Source organism: Rhagoletis zephyria, unplaced genomic scaffold (assembly GCF_001687245.7).
Source record: "Rhagoletis zephyria isolate East Lansing unplaced genomic scaffold, Rhagoletis_zephyria_1.1 Rzeph_scaffold_03709, whole genome shotgun sequence".
Taxonomy (NCBI): domain Eukaryota; kingdom Metazoa; phylum Arthropoda; class Insecta; order Diptera; family Tephritidae; genus Rhagoletis; species Rhagoletis zephyria.
The window spans coordinates 3,432-28,276 of record NW_016160792.1 but is presented as its reverse complement, the minus strand read 5'-3'; the positions used below and the strand labels follow the sequence as shown (position 1 = coordinate 28,276).

Below are 24,845 nucleotides of genomic sequence, written 5' to 3'. Positions count from 1 at the left end.
TCAAACAGCAACAAGTAGCCATTGCAAAAACTACAAATGTATCTAGTATGCAGTTAATGAAATAAATGCAATGTCAACTGAGGCGTATTCAGAAGAGAGCAGCAAACAAGTAACAACAAAGTACCTTAGCAGCATCGGCAATAGTAGCAGCAAAGATAGCAACAACAATTGCGGCAGTAGATGCTTTTCTAGTCGTGTGTCCGTCCCCCCTTTCTTTATTAGATTTAATATCTGCCGCGTACCTACTAGCAGCGAAGAGCAGCTCACCATCAAGTATCTATTAATCTGGTCGACTGTGAATGGTGGGCTGCTGCAGACTATCAGCGCTACCAAAGAACTTTTAATATATTCAGTTGTTGTTGAATGCTCGAAGCGTGCGGAGCGGTAGCGCGAAAATACATAAAAATATAACTTTTGACGGCGAGTTACATAAAGTTATTAGTTTAACTATTTAAGTGCATTCTGAGTTGTATCCAAAGTAATGAGGTTCTGATTGCTCGTGTGTACGCGAAAAAGTGTTTAAAAGTAAGAGGGATTGTACAAAACAAAAACAAAAACATTTAATACATTAAAAATAATAATTATGGGAATTAAAATAAGAATGAAGAATAAAGAAATATGTAAATATTTAAATTTATGTAAAATTAAAGACACTGAGGGAAGGTGGGTTCCCAATCAGCTTCTATCGAAACGCTGCTTAACCGTTTTATGGGACCCTGGATACAGAACGAAAAAGGACAGAAATACCTGTGGTGACAATGCGTTTTCGCTGTTTCTTTGTGTTTAATTTCCATTCTTTTTAAATTAAAATACAGTTCATTCTCTAATAAAAATCATGTAAGCGCAAGTTTCAAACTTTGTATCAACAAATTTTCATCAAAGTTCCTAACCCTTTTTCGCAGAATCCTGGCATGCAGTTTTGTAGCGCATTCAATTTGGAGTAGCTACAAGTAACCGTTGATTTTTGCATTGTCCATATTCAAGTGCATGGGAGTGTATAATAATGGGATTTTTTTCAGCCTAAGTCTGCCCGCGTGCTTTCCTTGCGCAGTAGCAACCACTCTAACCTAACCTAATTTAGGTGAAATTAAATCGAAAAATGCGAAATGAGTAATTTTTGAAACTTTAAAGAGAAAACATTTAAAGAGATTTACTTACACTAACATTTATGAAAATTTATCGTTATCGATGTTGTTATCGAGTTCGTTGTTGTAATCGATTTATAAAACTATAAAAATTATTTCTGTCATCTTTATCGATGTAATTAATTTTATTGTTTCAATTTCGCTATTTACATACATACTTATCGATAACAACATCGATTTTTATCTAAAAGAAAGTTGTTAAAGAATAATGTAATTTTACTCGAGGGCCGTAATGGTTATGGTCTTTACAATAAAATCATAATTTAACCATTAAAGTTGGACTTATATTTTTCCGATCAAATTTAGCCGTTATTTTATGATATTTATTTTATCGATTAATTTTTTATTTTTATTTTTGCGATCATATTATAGCTGCTATTTTAAGATTTAATTTTTAGATCGTAAAAATTTTAAATCGGTAAATTTGACCGCGAAATAAAAATCCGAATAGAAAAATAAAAAAATAAAAAATTACAATTTGGGAATGATCTAAAGCCAAAAATCTATATATTTAACAGATATTTGCGGTCCCTGCTTTTATCTAGGCTTTAGTTTTTTTAAGAAAGATAAATTAATTTCATGTTAACTAATTTATTTCCTTTAGATTTTGTTTGTAATTTACTCATTATTATTAGTAGCAAACTTTATATAGAACTCTCCTTTAACGTATATTTTTTTTAACCGACTTCCAAAAAAGGAGGAGGTTATCAGTTCGTCGGAATCTTTTTTTTTTATGTATGTTACCGCATAACTTTGCACCACGTCAACCGATTTCAATAACGGAAAGGTAGTGTCTCAGAGGTGGTCCCATACTAATTTGGTTTAGATCCGATCATTGGATCATGAAATATATATATATATATATTTTTTTTTTCAGTCGGTTTTTTTTTGCTAAAAATTACTTGTTTAGTAGCTAATCTTTTTCTGCATAGTTTTTTAAATTAACGGATGCACTAAAGCGGATGCATCCCATCATCGTGCGCCTGTTGTTGTTGTTGTTCTTGTTTTGCTGTTAATGGTTGTTGTTGTTTATTTATAAATATTAGCTTACAGCAGCAGCGTCAGTTGATGTCGCCGCATCTCACTTAAATCACTCAAATGTGCAGCTAATGCCGCAAATGTACACAAACAAAAGCAAACACATGCATCGCCCCAACAGTGGAATAAATAAATACAAATTTAACACACACACGCTTACATTAGATTTGTAAGTGTAAAGTATACGCCCCGCCGTTCTACCGCACTACGCTGCGCGTACGATGTGCAACACATACATATGTACATACTATGTACACACATAACGGGTGATTTTTTTGAGGTTAGGATTTTCATGCATTAGTATTTGACAGATCACGTGGGATTTCAGACATGGTGTCAAAGAGAAAGATGCTCAGTATGCTTTGACATTTCATCATGAATAGACTTACTAACGAGCAACGCTTGCAAATCATTGAATTTTATTACCAAAATCAGTGTTCGGTTCGCTTTACGTCCGATTTATGGTCTACATAATCGACCAAGTGAGCAAATAATTAATGCGATTGTGACCAAGTTTCGCACTCAGTTTACTTTATTGGACATTAAACCAACCACACGAATGCGTACAGTGCGTACAGAAGAGAATATTGCGTCTGTTTCTGAGAGTGTTGCTGAAGACCGTGAAATGTCGATTCGTCGCCGTTCGCAGCAATTGGGTTTGCGAAACACATTTCGAACCGAACACTGATTTTGGTAATAAAATTCAATGATTTGCAAGCGTTGCTCGTTAGTAAGTCTATTCATGATGAAATGTCAAAGCATACTGAGCATCTTTCTCTTTGACACCATGTCTGAAATCCCACGTGATCTGTCAAATACTAATGCATGAAAATCCTAACCTCAAAAAAATCACCCGTTACATACTTGTGTGCATATTTATACGTAGATATCTAAAGCTTGATGCGTTGGTTGATAAAAAATGAGCGAATCAGTATAAATGCTAAGATGCAATCAATTTATCAAACGATGAGCAGCAGCAGCGGCAGCAGAAGTTCTGCGCAGTCACATTTTTGTTTTTTCGTGGGGATATGAAACCATGCAAGTATGCGGTGTGTATTTTTTTTTCTATTATTTTGTTGAATGTGCAACAGGTGCGGTTGACTGCAGCGAGTCAATAAATAAGTTCGATACTTTTTTTGGGAGGGAAAATTAATGGACTAACTGAGAAAAATACAAGTGCATAAAAAATATTGTTCTTCGTAAACTAGGCCACTGTCATTTTATCATAAAAAAAAAGAAAAGAATTTTCTTATTTATTATTTAAACAATGCCACTCTGTGATAGTATGAACATTTTCTGTTAACTTTCACCTAAGCAAATTTGGAAATTTTCGAGGTCTCATATTTTTTTTGTATTGAAGACATAGCATTGCTGCGGTTGCAAGCTATCGGCAATCTCTTGGCCGTTTCACCACAACAACCAAACCAGTTGTCGCTTGACGTCGCTTTTCCGAAAGTAGCAAAGTGCTTTCTGTTGTTGTATAGAAAAGTGCACAAAATAAAATAATAAAACGAAAAAAAAAACTGCTGCAGTGCAACTTAGAGCGAAGGAAAATTGCGAAAAGAATGCTGTTTACTTGAACTGTTTTGTAAAGTTCTCGCTAGCGGGTAATTGGAAATTTTAGAAAGATCTAAGTGAATGAGGGCACTGCAGCTGCTGTTGGCGTTCACAATGTGCAAATAAAAGGTGTGTACTTGTACGATCAGAGGATATATATGTAGGTTTAAAACCTCTTTTGCAGATATGGCCCGCTTTAGGAAAGAAGCAAAATTTTACTTTTTCACTTATGTAGCTAAAAAAAAAAAAAACAAGTACAATAGACTGATGATGAGCTGGATAGAATAGCGTCAACTATGGCATGATTTGTGACAAGTCGCTAGCTTGGGCTCAGTATTCATTTATCACCGCCTGGGAAAGACTATTGCCTCCACCATCTCACAGTGGTGAAATCGAAAAGTGGGGCTCAAAATAGTGTTCATCCAGTTCTTAACCGATTTGATATATTTTTGAATGAAAGCTGATGAGATCAAGACGAGAGTTTTGTATTTCTATTTGTTTACATTCAATTTTGTTTAGTGCTAAGTGCTCAGTTTTGAAGAAAATCGATTCTCCTGTTCCTGTTGATGACTGTTACATAATAATAACTGGTTACAAACAATTATAGAGTATCAATAATATAAAAAAATTACAAACGAAAAATTTAAAATTTTATAAAAAATTTTCACAAAAATTAGTTTTTTACTGAATTTTTAGAAAAATTTTATGTATGCAGTTTTGAAGCCTATTTAATTTTAGTACAATAAAGTGCAAGTTTCGAGTGTTTAATAAATCGCATTGATTTTTCTTCTTTGCTCACAATGCTAGGCATTTTCTTACACATCTGCAAAGTATGTATATTCGGAAAACTGTGGGCCAGATAGAGTAAAATTGTGTTTTTAGTTGTTTTTGAAAAAATACATATATGTTAAAGACTAATATGTGCACTGCTACATTTTCGTATTTTGCCCTTCTAATATTATTAATTAAAATAAAACAATAATTACTCAAAGAACATTTTCGATAGTTATTTGTCCCTAGGCAAGTATACGACTATCACAACTGATATGGCAATCACAATTATACGCCACTAACATATGTAATATGTATGTAGGTATGTAATGACAAGTTTTGACTATTAGTTTTTTTATTATTTAAATTTAATTAGGTTTTTATAAAAGCATAGTTTATTCTTTGGTAAATCCCAAGTAAAAACCTTTGTGCAATATTTTGTGAAAATGTCAATCTTTTTAATTAGATGTCTTAGACATATTTTGAGTATGCAGTTCTATAGCCCATTAGATTTTAGTGTCATAAAGTGCAAGTTTGGAGACTCAACGTTGATGTATTGAAATGTTTTTTTTTTTTTTGTTAAAGGTTTCGCTCCATTTCTCCGTACGAAAAAATCCTCAGGTATGTACAGTAAATTGAATAATAAAAAATTCAAAAAGTCAAAACTTGTCAACATATTTGGCCATTACATATTTGTTTGGTGGGACCTAACTATCTTTACACAGGCTCAGAATGCAAATGGTTTTAGTGAAAAGCTTTATGCAGGAAGACTCGGAGGTTTGCCATTGCCTGTCGTAGGGAGGCCGCTTTTGAAAAAAAACTTATTTAGACATCTAAACCAGTGTATACATTCTTAAATACATATTTATTAGGGTATGAATTACAAATATCTGCAAGCTGGAAATTGAATCAAAACAAACAAGTATGTATAAGAAAGAATAAAAAAGCTGACCAACCCGTAAGCGAATGGCCTTTTAAGTATGCCAGACAATTATCCTTCTTTGTTTGGCAATTTGTGCATTGTCTGATCAACACTCACATCATCGCACTTGTCGTTCGAGCCGTCATTCAAGTATTCTCTTCTCTGGTCACTTGAACCACATGCGGCTAACTGTTCAAGAAGACACTTTACACTACTTACATATGCACATACGTAAACATACATACATATATATAAGCACGCATGCATACCATGAACATATCTATGTAGTAAGTGTTCAGCGATGTGCAGCTTAAAACACTTAGTTGGTTAAACATATTTAGTCGAATGCACTTGTTTGGTTGCTGCATGCCGCACTGTGGCAGCCACACACGCAGTTTAAGCTTCAAAGTGGCAAGCGATGTTTTACATTTTTTCTCTGTAACGCGTTACTTTTTTCACTTGCAAATCTTAGACCGGTTACTAGTGCTTGAAAATGCCACAATTTGTTCCACATTTGTAAGACTTAAAAGCTCTTACTCTTCAAGTTATGTACAATAATGTTAAAATTTAAATAATTTGCATTTAAAGCATTTACAAATATGAATAATCGCTTAAATTTTGCTGCTATTGAATGCAGTCAACCTATCATATATCGCATACATACTCCCAATATTATCATTTCATTGTAATCGATAGCAGTTGCTATTGTTATCGATATTGTTACATATACGTACATTCCTCGTACAATGTACCTCAATCAATGGGTCGCTAAAAATATCGATAACAATATCGATACATGCAAAAAAACTTTTCGATTAATCGATAACGAATGGGTGTGCTCTTTTTTGAAAATGTCAATATCTTGTTTGCTAAAAACGGAGGAAAATTATTTCGTCATTAATCATCGCCTAAGAAAATAATAACTTACACAGTCATAGTTATAAAATTTATAATATAATTACAGTTATGTTCACAGAATCAGCAGCACTATATCCAATATTACGTACGGAAAATATATGTATGTACATATCGCACACCGTCTATAAAAGAGGCTCAACTCTAAAAACATTTTGGTCGTTTTTTTTTTGGATAAATCATGCAAATGCAAAAATTGATTTCTTCGTGATTATATGTATTATCTAACTAGAAAACTACTGTTATGCCTATTTTTGTATCAATTGCGTTGAATTACTACGTTCCACAAGCAGTTGTATTTCCGGATCTGATTTTTGAGTTGTGTATACATTAATTTTTGTAAAATTGATAAAAATATGTAAAACTTACAAAAATATTTGTTGATTGAATAAGAATTCGTCCAATCAGAAATCTCCAAAGAATTAACTTACAATACATATTTAACTTTAAAATTTTACGAACTGAAAAAAAATAGCTTTAACCACCCTAATGCATATATGTAGGTATGTACATATGTACGTATGTATGTCGAACTAATGCATTGCTATCGTTGGCAGCTTCATCTGCGCCAGCACGAACTCGAATCATTGTCGCTACAGCGCCACCGTGACGAAAAGCTTGAAACGAGCCACAGCTGCGGCCTCTGTATACTTAATATTGTTCTCGCACCTAGTCGTTTTTTTTTTTTTGTGAATGCAATCGCAGTCGAAACGTAGTAGAGCTTAATTTTTCATACGCTATACATATTTCCATCTGCTACGCTGGGTAAATTGCAAATAAACAATTTAAATGCCATTCATTATTCTGAAATGTTATTGAGTTAAATTAGAAAATAAGCGAATGGAGCGGGCGACCGAGGTCCGCAGCGAATAGGCAGGCAGGCAAGCGGGCGAAATCAAAATCCAACGACAGTTGGTGACTTTCGCGCAGCGCTGTACGCGGTTTACAATGATATATGTATGTGTGTATGTCCAAATGTTTGTATGCATTTATGTATGTATGTATGTTTGTACGTACACTTTCATATAAATTGCAGTAATTTTTACAATCATAATTTTTTTTGTTTCTAAAAAATTTAAAATTTTCATTTCTTATACAAACATGTAGACAGACATAAGTATGTAAGTATGAATGTCCACACTTTTGTACGAGTATATGCAGCTGGTCGGTTGAATGGTCAACCAAATGTTTGACTCGTCGTTGTTTATTATAGAAATTATTTTTCTTTTTTAGACAACCGCCAGCGAGTGTACTACACAGAAAATCGCTGCTGACCTCTGGTCTGCCAGTTTAATCCGCCAACAGCCGTTGTGCAGTGAAGAGTTTTGCGTGCGCACGCGTCGTTCTTCGCATTTTATCACATCACAATCAACAACCGCCAAACAGGCAGGGATCGGTTGAGCCGCAACGTTTGACCATTAAATTTAATGTCGCGGATGAAAGTGATTTACTCCGCTCGTTTTCTAAGTGAATCGTACTTAAAGTTTTTGCTGGCGTACTCTTAGTACACACACACATAGTTAGTTAGTGGTCGTCGTCGGTGTGAATTGCATCTACGTTTCATAGCTACAGATGTATGTATGTATGTATGTGTGATGTAATTATAGTGTTGTAATTATTTTTATTTTATTTTTGCTTTAACGCGTTCATGTTCGTAAATTAAAATCAAGAAAAGAAATCAAGACTTTGTAATAAATGGTCGTGAAAACAATATTAAACGGTATATAAAATTGTAAATATGTACCCGTTTGTATGTGTATAGGGCTGAAAAAGTTTCATTCAACATAAACATGAAACATATATACATACAAATGTAACTAAATGCGGTTAAGATTTATTACAAGGAAAGCAAGCAAAAATTGAATAAGTAAAAGAAAGTATGAAAAATTTATAAGGTTCTGTATTAGACAAAAATTCCCTGGACCTTGGGGGGAGGGGGCTGTTTTTGAAATTAAAACTATTATACAAACACTTCTTTTTAAATATAAATGAGAGCCTTTGATAGTAATTACGCAACTGTGCCATTCTTCATAATAGCATCAAGAAATAAAAATTAGAGTCAAATATTTACTTTCTGGATTTGAATGCATTAGAATGTATCTTAGACATTGTAGACCGGTTTGATAGGACATTAAATATAATTTCTTTAACTTATCGCAATTAAAAAGCGGATACTTTGTATTTGCAACAGATTACTTTATTTTCTAAAAATATCTGCCATTATTGCAAAAGGTTTGTTAGCAAAAGTTTCCGTTGCTAAATTAATAAATTTTCTTTTACTTTACTTGATTGCGGGTTTTGGTTGCTCCTAGTTGTGTGCAAATGATCACCTTCATACAAAAAAGTATATGTTATCTATAGGGGTGAACTACAACCGTTTATCGGTTTGGGCTGAGACCAAAAAAGCTTCTCCAATTGCCTCTCTCCTGTGCGAATTTGCACCACTTAGTCATCTCAAGTGCAGACAGATCCTCCCGCACTTAGTCCTTGAATGTGTTCGTGGGCGCTCTTGTTTTCGTTGTCCACCCATCAGTGCGGAGTCGAAGGATCTTTTCACCGGAGCGTCGCCCATGCGTACAACATGTCCAAACCAGCGCAATCGTTGTATTATTAAGCGCTTAACTATGTGAATGTCGTTCAAAAGTTCATACAGTTTTGCCATTCGCTCTTCTCCGAAAGCCATCGTCCACGCGAACAGGGTCGTAGATAATTCCGATTTACAAGGGGGTACAGTCCTTACAGTCTATCCAATTACACGACTAAACAAGCCTCTTATCAGCATATATGGAGTAATTCCTGCGATCCTAATGAGTGGCATCCTTCAAAAACTATTTTGAAACTAGGCGAAGAGACTTAAAACACTTAAACGTGTTGCAGTCACAGAATCCATTGTTCCCTGCCCACGGTGTGTTGACTACAGAAATCCTTATCGTTCACGCTTCCTGCTAAGGACTCGTTCAATGATTTTCTGAAATGTGCGATTCCATGTCTGCCTAAAACCTTTATTCCTTTCTACATTCAGAGCCAGATATAGCGGTGATAAGACCCATATCGAGATATAGCCAGAAGAGGGGTGAGGCCTTCAGTGAGCCCAGTCACGAATCGAGTACTTCGGCTTTATCCGGCTGCAGCGCTAGAAAAAGGCCCACATTGGCGGCATATAGCAGGTGTAATCGCACTCATACATACAGCACCTTTGCACGGGAGATCCCGAGGCCAGTTCTTCTAACAAAATTTAAATGTATCGGGAGATCTGTAGTGCAGACAACGAGCGTATTGTGTCCTCAAGAAGTATAGCTTGCTGCCAATGGCGACACAGCCAGCTTGTTGTTGATCAGAGCAATCTACTTTATGACCGATCGTTGTCTTGCCAGCTTATCGATCAGAGAGGAGCAGACTGATTTCGAGAAGAATACATTTTGTAGGCAAAGTTCAAGTATGGAAATGGCAAGGTCACAAAGCGCCAGCAAGCTGTTGAGGAAGACCATGAAAACAAAAGATCAGAAGATCACAGTAGAGGTAGGAAACCCCAAATCCACTATTCGCCAGCGAGTTATACGAATATGTTTGTAAGTTTCCTGTGACAATAATGGATTCGTTGAGCTGTACAAACCCAGTCGGAAAAGGAGTAATGCAGATTTCATATTAAATGACATACAATTCTCGATGCTAGGTAATTGCCATGGGGAAAAAATGCATTTTCGAATGTGAAAAGCGTGGTTTTAATGTTTATTTTTTCCACTACTATACATTACATTTTCCCACTGGGAAGCTGCGGTCGATAAAATTGGCCAAGTTTACACAAGAAAAATGTACGAAATATGATTTACTTCTGCTTTAGCGAAGATGCTTTAGCGAAGATGCTTATCAACCTGTTGCCGTGCAGCACGTCGATGATAAGTACTTATACATATGTATGTAGTATGTGTGTGCATATATTTTTCGCTGTATTTAAGATTTTTTCTAAGCATATTTTGTGTTGGTATATCTAGTGGGTGTTGTCATGTTCTTCAGAATACCAAAGCTAATTACGCTAAGATAAATTAAAATAAATAAGAAAAAGAGGAACTAAATAAATAAAGCAACACGTTGTTTAACGGATTAGATCAGCTCACCGAATGTGTAGTTAACAGCAGCTCGAAGGTCAACATATTTTTTTTGTAATTTTAAAGCAATATTTTTTAGCACAAATTGCAACTCTAAGCAGTCACGTATGCAAATGGATGTTATCTTATCAGCGCACTTGGTTTTTCAACGTACAATTGTATAAGATAATTTGTTGAATTAGTAAATACATGCATACTTATAAGCGTGAAAGAACGTTCGACTAGCTCAGAAGTTTTCTGTTTAAAAAAAAAAAATATAAGAAACCTGGTGTAAATGTAAAAGTATTCGGTGCAACGTCTAACTGCCTGTGGTGGCATACAAATGTACATATGTATGTATGCTTGTCTTATGCAATAAAATATGTACATATGTAAGTACCTATTAATTGGCTATTACAGCTGGAATGCAAACCCCTGCTGGAGATGAGCGGAAGCCATTTGTTATTATTTTTATTATTTAGATATTTAGGGCACATGCAAATATTATTTAAATTGATTTCGTCTCTCGTGAGGGTGTCGCACTGGAGCTTATGTTTTTGCACTTAAATTTGCATTGCTTTGCTTGTGAACTGAATTGCTTGACATATCCGCGATTATGATTTATTTTAGTTTTATGATTTCATTTTAACTGACCTCATTCTGATTGTTTTTAGTTCATTTGTCATTTGTGTGCGGAAATATATCAACATATTATATATATACATATGTACATCTATAGTGGTCGTTCACGAATTTTATTTTGCGCGCCTAATTGGTAAAATCGAAAATTTCGTTAAATCCAATAAATTTTAGATTTTTTTATCTTACCGCTAATAAATAACAGAATGTATATATATTTAATTTTATTATTATTTATATCTATCTAAGTATCTTTATATTTAGGGCCTTTTTTCTCAAGTAAGTTTTAAAATTTATTTGCCTCTTAAACAGAAATTTTGTTCTGAAAAAATTTTAAAATGCATCTGCCTTCAAACACATTTTTTTTCAGAACAAATTTGTGTTTAAAAGACAGAAATTTGATTTCAATAACAACAATATTCAAACATTTCCGTTTTCTTATGAATAGCCAATTAATCCAAAGTCAATGGTAATTTGATGTTAAAACAAACTTTTTTATGCAGATGAGCAACAACAATTTAACTACCGTTAATTAAAAAAAAACTTTGTTATTGTAAAAATTCACTAGCATTCGTAATATATCTAGAAACATTACTGAGATAATTTTGTTGATTCGTTATTCCGAAAGTGCTTTATACTGAGCGACTACTGTATTTACCGTTACTACCTATATGTACATATACATGTATGTGCAATTTTTACTGCAGAATTATGCCATAATCTGTGTAAACAGTAGCGGAAAGATTCTTTAATAAATTAAGTCGGAGTTATCAGTGCCGACCCACTTTTCTGTGTCTGTGGATTTGTGACCAGCTTTTTTGGGTTTAAAAATTGCTTCATAAAAAATCATAAATAATTACGCCAATGAAAACAGAATTTTAGAAAAACTCTGCTTACTTTTAGAAGAAAGTGGTTGGTGACAAACTGCGCTGAGACGTCTTCAGCAAAGTACCTATCTGTGTTCGTATGAAATATTTAGTAGCTTATGTCGCGAGGCTGGCTTTAGTATAATACGGCATTGCCTTTATTCTTTAAAGTTTAAATTATGATTCATAATCATTACAAGCACACACACACTTAGTTCTCATGATTGATATCTTATTAATTACAGCAATAAAAAACAGCTATAAATAAACAACAAAATGGGCAATGCAGGATATACGTGCATTCGAAGGACGTTTTGCTGGCTTAATATAATTTTATGGGTAAGTTTAATTTAATTAATATGTATGGACTCTTTAGACGGCGACATTTTTATATTTATATCACTCGCCAACTGGTATACTATTTAAAATAGTTGTAAATATAGCGGTCCTCAAAGTTGGCTTACACAAAGAAAAGTACCTCATAAACGAGAACAAAATGCGTAGGATAACCGCATAGGTTTTCTGCAACTAAAAAGTCTTCTTAATGCATGAAGAAAAATATTATTATTTAGTAGGGTGTATGAGAAACTCCTCTATATTTTGTAAAGTTGCTTTTTTAAAAATCAATAAGGCAAAACTGAACTGAGTTTTGTGGATCCCGAAATTAACTTCCAGTGTAAAATGCAGATATTTCTTTCCGATGGGTGTCGCTGGGGCCGATGTTTTTAGAAATACCCCGATTATCGCATCACCTAGCGTTAAATTAAATACATATATACCTAGAATTATGAATATATGTTAGTAGAGATCGAATTGGTATTATGTCTAAGGTAGAATGCTTGTAAAAAATGAAAGCAAAATGCACATGCTCTACGTAATTTTCTGAAAAAAAAAAAACGATAAACTGAAGTAAATGTTTGAGTTTAACGAAGTGGTATCAAATAAGTTAGGTTAGGTTAGGAATATTCCTTGCTTTAATTCGTAGGCAAATTTGTCCATTGAGAGTGACCTCTACAAATTAGTGTCCTCTACAAATTGTAGCCTGCCGATGTCTGTATACTATAGGTATTAAAGAAAAATTAATATGGGGGCCTTTATAAGAGCAACAGTAGCCAAATCAACAATTTTTACAATTCTTGTCTGTCTGTTTGTATGTTTGTACGCGCATCATTCGAAAACTAATGCATGGAATTGAATGCAGTTATCACCGATATATTTCTAGAGGTCTAGTTTAAAATATAGCAGGAAGAAATGGAGAGTTGTCACCTGTTTGAAAATTGCAGTTTAAGTAAATTGATAAGGTAAAGTGGATCTTGCAATATGGCTGTCAAAAGAAAGAGGCTTAAGAAGACTTATAGCCGAAAATATTTTTATGAAAAGTTGCCACCTGTTTGAAATTTTTAATTTAATTTAATTGATGAGATAAATTGAATATTGCAATATGGGTATCAAATTGAAGAAGTTTAGGAAAGTTTACTGCCGGATATATTTTTGAGGAGGATTGCCACCTATTTTGAAAATTTTATTCCATTAAAATTGGCAAAATAAATGAAATATTACAATACTGGTATCAAACAATAGGAAAATACTTTTAAGACGCAGAGAATTTTCTGCTCTTAAATACATTTTTTATTTCATCCGACCAATTCATTGTGAAGGTACTTGGTATGTGAATTACCTTTGGCATAATTGGAGACTCATCTCACTATTTATGTAGTCGGTTAGCAGTGATTGGAGAATTCGTATTTATTTCTCACTTATGCTCTTACCCGGTTTTTTTTTTGGGAAAACGATTCTTAATTACATATTTAAATTCATCTCTTACAAGCGTTTATATTTACACACAAAAGGGTTGTATAAAAAAAGAAGTTTAATATGTTAAGCTCACACTCCTAAGGTTTTCCTAAATGGAAAAAAGAATAGATGCGCGGTTTTTTTTGTAAAAAAATATTTAGAACTGCCTTAGTTGCAGTGCTAAAAATCCTTTTTTAAACAAATATACGAATATTCTTTTTTCCATTTAGAAAAATCCGAGTGGTGAGAGCGTAACATTTTAAACCTTTGTTTTTGAACCACCCTAATGCACATGCATATGTTGAAAGGCTAATAAGATTTCAATGCCAGCCTCACATTTTCCCACACATTGAAATACGATTTTTGAATAATGAGAATTTTGTTGATGCTTTAATGAGCCAAAATGACGATGCGCTTCACGGCAGGTAATTACGTACATATATATACATATATGTACATATGTATGTGTGTAGCTGAAGTGTTGTTCACCTTTTCTTGCTGCCACCAATGCCTGCAAACATACATTCATACATATAGATGCGTCTGCAGCGGAAATTGATGTGTTTTCCGATTTTCGAACTATATATGTACACTAACTTATAATGCGCGGCAATAGCAACAATAATGAACCCAATAAGTTAACAAAGCAGAGCATAAGAAATGGTCTGTGAGAATGGAGGCGTGCATGATTGCATACAATGGACACCGAAACCGGCGTCAACACCAGCGTAGCATTGTGCAAACTTTATAGACTTTGCTGGCATGTGAGATACATAAGTATGTACATATGTATGTATGTGCATATGGAGTTGCAATGACGGTCGGCGACGTGTCGCTGCTAATGAGCGCTGCACATGCAATACTTCATTTAATGATTATATTTGAATGAAAATTACAGTAAATTTACTCTACTTGATTAAGTTTGTTTTACATAAGTTGCCCAATTTGGCAGAGTAGCGAGTTTTTTTTTTTTTTTGAGTAAAAACGTGTCGCCACAATTGCCACAGCGGCTTAAAATTGGGCAAATGCATTTCTTTGCAACTCATTAGAACGCACAAAAACCCACTTAACATTCTCAAGAAATTCCGCAATCAAACTTTTTTTTTTCGTTTTTTTTTTTCAGCTTTGCAGTTGCGCTTTTCTTGGTGTCGGAGTCTGGCTGCGACTGTCGTATGAGGGCTACGCCACACTGCTGCCTGATCATCACGTCTTAAGCGCCGAGTCGATTTTCTTAGCGATCGGTGTGGTCGGCTTTGTTGTCTCATTTTTCGGCTGCTGTGGAGCTTGGGTGCAATCGCGTTGTTTTTTAGTGCTGGTAAGCTTTAGTGGAAATGTTTATGCTGTTAATTTTTATTGTCACTGCTTGGGTGAATTTAATACATTTTTTTTTTCTGTTCTTCCATTGTAGTACTTCCTGTTGATTGTTATGCTCTTCCTGAGCGAGTTTCTGATTGGCTCTATTGCCTTCCTCTTCCGCGGCGGTTTAGGGCGCACTTTTGCCAATGAGTTACGTTTCGGCATCGAGCTGCATTATAACGCTTCGGATCGTGGCAGTTTGGTGGCGCCATCTGTGGCCGCCATTTGGGACAGTGTACAGCAATCGGTGAGTGGAAGAAGGATTTCTTACGTCAAATGCCTACTAAATAGATTTATTTTATTTTAATGTTTATGAATCGACTAGTTCGAGTGTTGTGGCGTATCCTCGTATGAAGACTGGTATGATATTCAGTCGTGGAGTGGCAAACGTTGGGTACCCGAGTCGTGTTGTCGGCCTTCGGAGGCGCGTAGCATATTGACCGAGGGTTCTGGAGACAGTTTTCTGCGAGTCGATTGTGGGAAGTAAGTAAAGTCTCATTATTATATGTATTCTTATATATAAGTGCATAAATGTTACTTAACAGAGGTTCATATCGCCTCAGAAGTAATATCGATTTATAAATATTTATTCTGGGTTTAAGCAGGGATCAAACGATTTGCACATTTGTAAATTTTGGCACTTACACATGTTGTTTGGAAATTCTCTTATTAAGCTTAATTACTTACTTACGTTCTCCTGATGAACTTTCATTACTCTTTAGATCTGTGGAAAGTGTTTCCTAGATTTTCTTCAAGTCACTGATAAGTTTTGTTTGCAAAGTTCAATCAGTGAGAATAGGATACAACAAAATTTACATATTTGAAAGTCTTCATACTAGTTATACTTATAGGAATTGCCGTTTTAGCGGCGTTTCTCGAGCCTGTACTGTAGGAATAAGGAACCAGGTATAACCTGTAAAACCAAAGTTCCCGAAATTCTAAGAGTATCCAAATTGTATAAAGATTTTTTTACGATCCTTCAAAGGAAATGAAGTGAATGACACGAACTCGTAGAGGAATTTCTGTAGGATTTCTTAAGGCGGATTCATTGCTTACGAAGAGAAACGCCTGTAATCTGTCACAATGATAACGACCGGCGTTGCCAACATTTATGAAATTTAATTCGTAATTTGAAATTTGAAGTTCAAGTGTTTAACATATATTTTTCTTATGCTGAGTATTTCTTTTAGATATTTTTTTATAAATTAAAATTTTTTTTTTGCCGTGTGAATAGAAAAGACTAAATATCAAATTAAGTTAAGGTCAAGTATGGCAATAATGGCAAAAACGAAGTTGAGTTAGCAACTCAAAAGAGTTAAGAACTTTTCTCAGTTGCTCTTCCACTCCGAATTGGGAGAGAAACACAATAACAATCACATGGATGGAAAGTTCTGAAGTATAGCTATGAATTCTCCTGTGAAGAAAGTTCTAAAAAATTACCATTGCTGTACCGATTTTCTTCCGAAATTTCGTAAAAGCATCGAAGTGTGTACATAGTATTTTCTTTTAGAAAACTCGGTAAATAATCGGAAAGAGAATTAATGAGGTCTATACAAATTGTTTAAGATTTCTGTACTTTTCAGATTAATCGGAAAACAAAGCTTGTAGGCACTGCCGGATTAAGAATATGGGGGCCCCTTTTTGAGTTTTTGAGTTGAGTTTTCTTTTAAAATTCTCGCCTGAATTCCTTTGTACTTGTCGCTCATGTTGCATCCAGTATTAACCAACTGACCACGGCAGCCTCGCGTATTTCTGCCTCGTGTAATTTCTCACCCTTTAAAGTTATTATTTTGCGCTGGTTGATGAGGATAAGTAATTCACTTGCCCTCGTCCCTTATTTCCGTATTCTTTGATACGTCCGGGGGTCATTCTGAGCTATTAGTTCCAGCATTCTACGGAAATTTCCATTATTGGGTAAGTCGAGAATTTGGTCAGAGCCAGGAGAAGCTAAGCTAGGTTCCGCAAGATGTATTGATGGTGCTGACAAATATTCTTAATACCTAGGGATCTTTTCTGTAATCTCTGAAAAAATATTTTTTTTTGTTCCTTCGTTATAACATGTGAAGGCTCTAGGCTGCGGCCCCGTCGGCCCCGCCTCTAATCCGGCGCTACTTGTAGATCATCTGAAAAAAATTGCTGTTCAGTGCTGAGCTTGACGCATCAGCGTCATTGGCCCGTCTTTTTTCGAAAATGACGTTAATAAGGCCGTCCATATCAATGGCCCAAATTGAACGATATGGACGTGTGAATATTGATGTAATTTGAGCTTATGGTTATCTCTTGCAGAGGTCACGTGCAAAATAATGACGTCCACAAAAATGTCAATATTAAAAAAATAAAATTTTTAGGGTTTGAAAAAATTTCATTTTTATTTTGACCAGCTATAGTTCAGCGATTTCATGCATTTATTTGAATGAGCTTTATTAATATGTAAAATTTATCAGATTTCGAGTCAACATTTTGTCGATTTTTTGCGATCTAAAACATTTCCTTTTTTTAAACCCTGGTAGTGACCCCTAAAAGTTTGTTTAACATTTTAAATGTTCCTAGATGTCTTTATTTGTACGTAGCACAAAATAAAGAGGTGCGTTCCTCATAAAAAATTAAGATGTTTACATTTTTATCACCACCCTAATGTACATATCTGTAATTTTTTAATATGAAAAGCTTCTCCAAATTAAATTAGTATTGATCTTGCATTTACATATATACAAACCAATTTGTTCTCACATCCTTTCTTATTTTTTTAGATCCGAAAATCCCAGCCTCTGGTGGAGTAGGGGTTGCGCGCATTCATTGCAAGCCTGGTTCCAAGGTCAACTGAATGTGGTTGGTGCTGTTGCCTTGGGCATTGCATTCGTACAACTCTTCGGCTTAATCACGTCGATGCTGCTATTCTGCACCGTAAAACACAAAAAGGAAACGGAGACCTATAAATCCTATTCGCCATCGATTGATCCACAAACACGAACGAGTAGTTGGGAGGACTGAAGCCGACTTTAGCGTTGTGCTAAAGGCAACGATAGTATTCTTATCATATCTTATTGATTAATGGCATTTAAATTAAGATACTATTTATCTACGAATTAATGAAGTGAGAAACGATTAGGATTAGTCATTAAAATACATATATTTGATATAGTAATCGTAAACGATTTTTAGTATTATATTATACATACATACACACACATACATAGATATAACATGTATGCAAATTGTGCCAAAAATATTTATTAAGTTATCTACAGAGATGTTTTATGTAATTTATAGTGGGCTGATTATTAAAAACCAGCAATTCAGACATTGAAGAGAAGCGGGAATGTCCGCCTGCTAAATTTCTTTTTATTATTGCATTTCGTTATTTATATTAAAGCCGAATGACATTCGAATTGCAATAGCTTAACGAATTTGCAGTGCAATGTTTATTAATTCTACTGCATAAACTGCCAATTAGCGTTCAAATCTATATTCTATAATACGAACACCTTGAAAAGTGTGTTTTTGCAGATTAAAAATTCCGAGAAAAAACATAATGAGGTTTAGGAAATTTAGACGCCTCATAAGGAATTTCTGAATTTAAGAAAATACACTTAGCTAAAGCATTTGTCAATTGAAATAGGTGATTAACACGAATGTATAATTGTTAGAAAGACAATTTATTAAAAATTTAGCAAATCTTATAACGCAGAATTTTCATACTGATTGTAGTTTTCTTATGTCTAAGTAGTATGTACGCATCTACATAAATGCTAACGTCGAAGTCATGTGCATACTCGGCCTCGGACTACCCAATGTATGTACATATCGAGCCCTAATCGCCAAAATAACGTAAGCGACATTTTTTTCAAAATTTTCTTTTTGATGCAGAAATATTCCTAGGGCATCTAGATGCATTTCTGCATCAAAAATAAAATTTTGAAAAAAATGTCGCTTACGTTATTTTGGCGGTTAGGGCTCGATATGTTCAAATTGAAAGTCATCCGTTGATTTTTTTTTTTTTTGTATTTGTTAAACGATGTTAAATACATTTTAGTTTTATGCTTAAATTCTTGTTTCATGTAATCAGTACGCAAGCAGAAACCAAAATTAAGAATTTAATGTTAAAATAATAAATTATTTATTGAAAAAGTAAAAATAAAAATAACATTAACATCAACAAGAACAATTAACAGCATTTTTGGACTTAAATATTAGCTTATGTATATGTGAAATTGTAAATACATTACATTCACAGCCCCACAATTTTTCCGCCAATGATATCCAGTTGCGCTGTGATACCTTTCGAAATAGAGCGTGCAAGGTCTTTGGGTTTCTGTAAAAAAAGAGAGAATTTTAAGAATCAATTTCAGGCGTAGTTCAGAGAACTTCATAATATAAACATATTTATAGTAAACAGTGCTGCCATATAAATATGTAAATCAATTTAGTAGTTTAATTAGAAAATATAATAAAATGACCGTTTTTAAAATAGCGAACATAGATTTTGGCAAATAAGCGTTTTCGCATAAATTTGGTCTCCTGATTTGTAAAAAAAAGTCATGGGTTTAGCTGTGATATAAGAACCAGGGACCGAACATAACAGTTATTGATGAAAACTATCATGGAAAAATTCACTATGAAGGAAATGTCCTACAACTAAGTGAAACATACCAATCGATTTCGTTTTGCACCGAGACTCAAATTTGAAAAGAAATTTTTATATGCAATTTTTATGCAAAATTTAAAAAAATAACAATTATATTTGATTTTTATATTAGAAATCCAAAATAACAATTATTTTTGATTTTTATATTAAATGGCTTAGATAACAGTTATTGAAGAGTTTTATTTATAAAAGTCATCAATAAAAATCAGTCAGTGACTTTTACTTTTAAAAGTAGTTAAAGTAATTAAATAAAAGTCAAAAAATTATTGTTAAAGAGTGATTTTTTTAATAAAAGTTGTAACTGTTACGGTCCCTGATAAGAACATTTAACTGAGGCACTCATCAAGAAATATATGCTCCAAAGCTCAACTGACCTTTATTCAACCAAAACACATGTAAAAATAATAACAGATAAGCACACATGCTGGAAACAAACGTTATTTTCGCGTTAGAGAAACTCACACCCAAAACAGAATGGATGTTTGATAACACAACATTTACAAGCACAACTTTTACCGTTGCAAATGTGTATGGCTTTTGCAAACTGGAGCCAAAGTGTAAAAAGAAAGCTTTTGATAGCTTGCAAAGCTTCTGCAAATATTTTGCCATACCCATTAGTTATTGTATAAAATCGTTTACATTTGCCGCCAGTACGATTTTTGTGAAGAACGCCTGGAGGAGGGCTTGGGTATTAGAGGGCATTAATAATAATAAAAGAATCGCGATTATACATATGTTAGTGTTTGGCCGACCTTCTCCTTCGATTTGATGTTGTCACACAAAGTGGAGCGACCTACACTTTTACGTCGACTCCGAACGGCGACTGTATTTTTTATCAGAAGCTCTTTTTTTAAGGCAGAAATACAATCGGCTGTACATGTTAGGCATTATCGATATTAAAATATATAATTCTCGATTGCCCGATTGCTAGAAACACTAATACTGAGTACAAAAAAGCACTAAGTAATAACAGCGTGCAACTGAAAATTTTACACACACACAAAATCAATATACTCCTTTTCCGCTTTGATTTAAGTACACATCTTCATATCGAAGGCATATCCATAATCAAACATTTAACATAAATAAGCACAAAAGCTTTACTTACTTGTATAAAAGCGTTGAGAATATTTGAAAAAGCCTCATAGCCATTCACAATAGAGCGCGCTAAGCCATCGAACATATCACCGTTATTGCCGTACTTTTCATGCTCACTTATTGTGTCCACAATGGGTTCCAGCTGCATAAACAAAAGCAATAAAACGGAAATTAAAAGCGAATGCAATTCAAAAAAAGTATTGTTACATAGTCTTTGACAAAAGCTTTACAAGTAAGAGCTTGTATGTATGCAGGTGTAGGTCGTGTTAGCATGTACTGTGTATGTATGTATGTACTTACATTGGCCAAATCGGCTACTTTCTTCTGAGTCTGGTCATATGTGCTATAAATCTTCGATGGTATGGCTTCCTTTTCCAAATTCACTGACTCGGCAGTTTTTTCTTGTGTTGGCAGCAAAGATATCTGCAAACGGCGAAGAGGTAAAGAGGCAAGAACAAAAAATTCAATTTAATTCATAAATGACAGTTTAAATGCTTTGACTCTGCGCACCCTAAATCCGCCTGAGCTGCTGCTGCTGCTGCTGCTGCTGCCGCCATCCTCTGCCTGCGAGTGCACAGTGTACTCAGCCAACTGGGTTTCATCGACACGAAAGTTTGGACTATTGTCAGCGGCAGTGTTCGCATCGTCAGCTACGATGGCTACGTTTTGGGCGGTGTCGCTTTCAGCCTCAAGCAGAGCCTGGCTTTTGTCCACCACTGATTGCGCAAATGCTGCATCATTATTGCTGGTAATTGGATGCGCTTGAGCATGAAGCGTTAAAAGTAGCCAAAATGCCATGAGCTGTGACACAATAGGCAACATTTTAAGCTCTTTGAATTTTTTGATTTTAAGTATTTAATTGAATTTTAGATTTTAATCACTCTCCCTCCGACGACCGCAATGCAATGTTAAAAGCGCATGCGCACGCGCAACTTCAAGCTCAAAAATTCAACTGAACTGTTGAAGGCAAGCGTTTTATTGGTTTGGTTCGCGCCTTGAACATTACCACATAGCCGTTGATGGTGTATATGTGTGTGCATGCCAATGTGTATGTATGAATGTACATATTTATGTGCAAATGTAAGTCATTTCGAAAAATTTAGCGTTTGTTTAAGCCGCTTGTTGTTGTTGTTATTAACGTTAAAATACGATCGCATTACTGCGCTTACACGCACGCGACCACACACACACACACACACACACACACACACACACACACACACACACACACACACACACACACACACACACACACACACACACACACACACACACACACACACACACACACACACACACACACACACACACACACACACACACACACACACACACACACACACACACACACACACACACACACACACACACACACACACACACACACACACACACACACACACACACACACACACACACACACACACACACACACACACACACACACACACACACACACACACACACACACACACACACACACACACACACACACACACACACACACACACACACACACACACACACACACACACACACACACACACACACACACACACACACACACACACACACACACACACACACACACACACACACACACACACACACACACACACACACACACACACACACACACACACACACACACACACACACACACACACACACACACACACACACACACACACACACACACACACACACACACACACACACACACACACACACACACACACACACACACACACACACACACACACACACACACACACACACACACACACACACACACACACACACACACACACACACACACACACACACACACACACACACACACACACACACACACACACACACACACACACACACACACACACACACACACACACACACACACACACACACATGCGCTATATGCTCGCTGACCAACAACCTGCATAGTTTCGCATCCGCAATAAGTGTCTGGTTGCAGAGCTTTATAAAAAATGAGGAAGGAAATGTGACAATCTGCAGGCAGCTGACAATTTTAGTATATTTTTTTAATTTCGACTTAAATTGTCTACAATTACTTAGATATTGTTCCAGTGGCCCACTGGTCTGTTGACTGGTCATTTGGATGTAGACTAGGCTAGTTTTGCCCAAATATTGTAATTCGTCTGGACCAGTTTTGGTACGAGGTGAGCCGTGCGCATGGTGCGATTGTAAAAGTGCAGATATCTCATCGCAACAATCGGGTTTATTATCATTATCATGAGTTTCCTACTCCACTGCTTTCTGAGTTATGTATGAGTTTAAACAAACATGTGAGCATACATACATACATATATGGTTACATGCGGAATTGACCCACCATTTATTGTGTTAACAACTCGCTTAAAAGTAACTCAGCAAAAGTATCTTCTTCAATTTCTCACGACAAAATACCTAAAAACATGTAAATATACATTAGGGTGCTTCACAAAAAAAAATAAATAAATAGCGCTTTTCCCATTGGAATTGTAAGGTTTATTATATTTTAAAACTTCCAAAATATTTCGGAAAATCATTAATGGTTTGAAAGTATATCCAAAATCTCATAAAATTTTTAAGCATTTTTATGCACATCTTAATAAGCTTAAACTCTTCTATCCGTTGGCGTGAGTTTTTAGAAAAAATACATTTTGAAAACTTATTCTATTTATAAAAAAACTCGATCTTGGGAAGTATTTTAAATTTTTTCCGAATTATTTTGGCGTAAGTCTTAATGTATAATAAGTTTTATTTTTTTGACGGAATAACCGTATCAATGTTTTTTTGTTTTCATGGAGGGTATTCACCCTAAAGTACATATTTACACTTCTTGCATTTTTACCTTTCTCACACAATTTCATTTGTTTGCTTTATCGTTTATATTGTTTGTTTTTAACTTACAAACATACTTGAAGTTTGTTGTTGGGACAGTATAAATTGTGTTGTGCAATCCGCTGGTTTTACTCGCCATTATTATGAGCTACAGAGTGGCACACACACACACACACACACACACACACACCTGTACATATACGGAGAGCATGAAGATCAATGTGATCATGATTATTGACTTCATATTGATCATTATAATCATGATGATCATTCAACGTTTCTCATGACAACGAGTATTTCTTTGACTCTACAGCATTTGGTTAAATAAATATCGGTTAGTGGATTTTAAATTATTTACACTATTTAAAATGCTGCTAGTTATGCCATTGGCAGTTTTAAGGCCAAATTTCGATTTGAAAAATATTGTTCAACTAGAAAAAGCTTTGAAAATTTCGAGTTTTCTAGCTTGCCAAGAGAATCACCTAAGTGCATAGTTGTGTTTTCCAAAGTCTAGACCACCGGTACACATTTCTTTCAGCCTTTCTTTTTTCTTTTCAGAAAAAAAACCCCGTTAGGTACCAAATCCGGACTTTACGACGGATGAGCAATCAATTTGATGTTTTGAGTGATTCAAAAATAATTTGATGAAAGACAAACAAACAAGTGATTATGTAGCACAAATAATTATATGTAACCACGTGAACCATGATTGTAAAGAAGTAAACGTCCATTTGCCTCGAGTTGCTTCTTGCGCGAAAAAATTGTTTTTTTTTTCTCACCTCTATATACATACAAGCTGCTTAGAATTTTTTTCTGGCTCCTGCGCATATGAGCTCATCTCACGAGTTGTTTTCTTTTTTTTTAGTGTCACTCCCTGCTCTCAACAGAAAAAAAACATTCTTCTTGCATTTATTTCAATCAATGGAGTTCCAGAAAGAAGTACAATAAAAAGTAAATTAGTTATATGAAAAATTTTAGCCTTAAAACGTTTATTTTGGCGAAAAAGTACCGAAATTACGAATTTTTTCATTGTCAATCGAAAAAAATCATAATTGTTTTTTTAATAACTTTGGGAAGTTTTCAAATATAATGTTCATATAGAGGCAATGGACATTGGCATCAAATACAACATATCTGTGAAGTTTCAAGAGTAAACCACGAAGTTAA

General features: G+C 34.9%; 2 protein-coding genes across 5 annotated transcripts; one reads left to right on the top strand and one right to left on the bottom strand.

Moving 5' to 3' along the window:
- Window positions 1–383: 383 nt before the first annotated feature.
- Window positions 384–18,738, top strand: Tsp5D (Tetraspanin 5D). 4 transcript variants are annotated; one of them, XM_017624612.1, is made up of 6 exons: window positions 384–525; window positions 12,184–12,277; window positions 14,856–15,047; window positions 15,141–15,335; window positions 15,414–15,571; window positions 17,839–18,738. In XM_017624612.1, the coding sequence occupies exons 2-6, from the start codon at window positions 12,215–12,217 to the stop codon at window positions 18,077–18,079; spliced, it is 849 nt and encodes a 282-aa protein (XP_017480101.1). In that variant the 5' UTR covers window positions 384–525; window positions 12,184–12,214; the 3' UTR covers window positions 18,080–18,738. The 4 variants fall into 4 exon arrangements, with proteins under 4 accessions (XP_017480101.1, XP_017480100.1, XP_017480102.1 ...); XM_017624611.1 differs by lacking the exon at window positions 384–525 and adding an exon at window positions 7,589–7,922; XM_017624613.1 differs by lacking the exon at window positions 384–525 and adding an exon at window positions 7,589–7,926.
- Window positions 18,739–19,316: 578 nt separating this feature from the next.
- On the bottom strand, window positions 19,317–21,772 carry LOC108369496 (uncharacterized). The gene is made up of 4 exons (XM_017624619.1): window positions 21,342–21,772; window positions 21,132–21,254; window positions 20,842–20,973; window positions 19,317–19,400 (listed from the first exon to the last, which is right to left on the bottom strand). Exons 1-4 carry the CDS (start codon window positions 21,651–21,653, stop codon window positions 19,317–19,319), a joined length of 651 nt encoding a protein of 216 aa, XP_017480108.1. The 5' UTR covers window positions 21,654–21,772.
- Between the last annotated feature and the right edge of the window lie 3,073 nt (window positions 21,773–24,845).